General features: G+C 42.7%; 1 protein-coding gene across 1 annotated transcript; it reads right to left on the bottom strand.

The window, feature by feature from the left end:
• Nucleotides 1–52: 52 nt before the first annotated feature.
• TEOVI_000217600 (Trypanosomal VSG domain/Trypanosome variant surface glycoprotein C-terminal domain containing protein, putative) lies at nucleotides 53–1,477 on the bottom strand (the record flags this gene model as incomplete). Its single annotated transcript, XM_067225280.1, has 1 exon — nucleotides 53–1,477. The coding sequence occupies one exon, from the start codon at nucleotides 1,475–1,477 to the stop codon at nucleotides 53–55; it is 1,425 nt and encodes a 474-aa protein (XP_067081381.1).
• Between the last annotated feature and the right edge of the window lie 878 nt (nucleotides 1,478–2,355).

The following is a 2,355-nucleotide window of genomic DNA, read 5'->3' as shown; positions in this document are numbered from 1 at the left end:
AAATATATTCAATATTTCAAAGTTTAGAAAATTATCTCAAAATAACAAATTTTCATAAATTTCGAAAAATTGAATAAGAATCGTTAAAATGCTTGAATGATACCAAACTCATAAAAGAAACAGAAATCAGTGAAGATTTTTTATTGACAAGAAAACTGGAGTCCTGGCATTTGCCTTCGATCCAGCCACAAACAGCTTTTTTATCTTTTGGGATATCACCTTTTACTGCAGCGCATTCCTCAGGGGTTTTTGCTAGGCCACACTTATCTGTTTTTTTCTCTTCATTTTCTCCATTTTTTCCTGCTTGAGTTGCTTGTTGTTCTACATGCGTCGCATTCAATTTGCAGTGTTCTCCATCCTCGTCATTTTTGCCTTTCCATTCGCAAAGTGGTTTCTTTCCTTTGCACTCAGTTTCTACCTTTATCGCTTCGCACTGCTCTTTTTGCTTTTCTTCTTGTGCTTTACTTCCTGCTGTTGATGGGTTTGGTGTCGGCGGCGCCGCTGGTGTTGTCTCATCCTCGTCGAATAGTAGGTTGGTGGAATCATTGAGTAGTTGTAAACTGCGTGTAATGGCTGTCATTTCCTTATTGGCGTCGGCCGCTGCTTCTTTGGCCAACGCTGCGTCACGTAGATTTCTAAGCCACTCTATTCCTTTGGCTGGGTCGGTTACATCTGACTCTTTGTACTTCACGCACCTGCCGCCATTGTTATCTTTGTCTCCTTTGCATCCTTCGTCGCCGTTCCCCATTATTGAGCCCAGTACATATTTATGAGCTTTCGCCGTTGCCGGCGTTTGTCGACCGAGCAGTTCTGCCAGTCTGAGTCTGACCGCGCCTACGGTTGCCAGAGTTAATTTTACCTGCGTTTTCCTCTTCTGGCAAGCGGTCTTCAAAGGTGTCCAGTTTGTTTCCGTCTTTGTGTTTCCTTCCCAGTTATCGGTGTTGGCGCTCCCGCTCGTTGCTGGGTCTGGCCCGCACACTTTGCCGCCGTTAGCCGTGTCACCATGGTCATATGCACAAAGGCAAAGAAGGTCTAGCTTGAGAGAGCTCCCTGCTTTGAGGTGAATAGGCGTTGTTGTCCACGAGCAAATGGCTTCCCGGTTTCCTGGCCCATAGTTTGTTGTTGCTTCTGTGTTGCCCGCTCCGAAGGCGGCGTTATTTAAAAGTGTCTGAATCCTTTCGCCGTGGACGGTGTTTTTTGCCGTTTGCGCTTGTGCGTAAAATGCAAAGGCCCTTTCGGCGTTCAAACGTAATTTAGCGAGCTGGGCTTTTCTAAGCTTTTTCGTCGACCACTTTTCGTAGTCGGCTTTGTTGGGGTCTGTTTCGATTGCATTCTTACATTTTTTCCAGAAGGTATAGTATTTTTGCCAGCGCTCCTTTTCGTTGCCTGTTTTGGTTACGGCAGGTTTGTCTTGTAAGTCACTTAAATCCTTTGTGTGGTCGATGTCGGCTTTAAAAGTGCTGGCTGCAATTGACATGTTTATGGCCCCTATGTTAATTGCTATTGCACTAGCGCTGTCTGATGCAGGCGCTAGTTTGGGCTCTGTTGTTTCTATGTGAAAGGCGTCGCATAGCAGAGCGAACTCCTGAGCGTTTTCGTCGGCTTGCTATTTTGCCGCTGTCTGCTGTGGTGTGTTGGAAGCCGCACTGGTAACACAAATGCCGCGACTTTTAGCATAGAATACATTGGTTGAATCCTTGTGCCTTCCTTAATCATGTAAGTGAGTAAACAGTTATGCCACTCGCCTTTGCGCTGCAGCGATTCATCTGGTTGCCTCCCCATGTCAGTTCCAGAAAAAAGCTCGTAGACTTCACTTCGTTGTCATATGTCTGGATCTTTAGGTTTTAAAGCAACATTTGGTTATGTGGTCGTGGTGTTGCTCCTTTCAATTGTGTGGCGAATGAAAATTCCGCCGCTCCATTTATATAAATTTTCAACCAAGGATCGGTCTCTATGTCTTCGTCAGTTTTTCGAGTGCACAAAACAAAATGAGAAAACCGCTGCAAACAAATGAATAGCATGTGTTAAAAGAAAAAAACGCAAATTAAAATAATTGTCATAAAGATATACATAAATATGTAAATTATCACACTAAATGGTAGCTTTTTTTACGTGCTTAACTTGTGAAAAGGTTGGTTCCACCGTAGAAAAAGGTGAAAATTTTAAAAACGTTGAACGTAAATTTTGTTTTTTGCTGATGTCTCTTGCTAATTTCAACCTATATCATACTGTGTTCATTTATATAGTTCTTTCATACACGACTAGAATATTCTCTCTGTCATTCTTTAAAACACCGTAGATTTTGGCATACCTAAGACATTTTATATTTGTGTTTTTAAATGTCTTCTACCATCT

This window comes from Trypanosoma equiperdum, assembly GCF_001457755.1.
Source record: "Trypanosoma equiperdum strain OVI genome assembly, contig: ctg_525, whole genome shotgun sequence".
Taxonomy (NCBI): Eukaryota; Euglenozoa; class Kinetoplastea; order Trypanosomatida; family Trypanosomatidae; genus Trypanosoma; species Trypanosoma equiperdum.
This window is presented reverse-complemented; position numbering and strand designations above follow the sequence as displayed.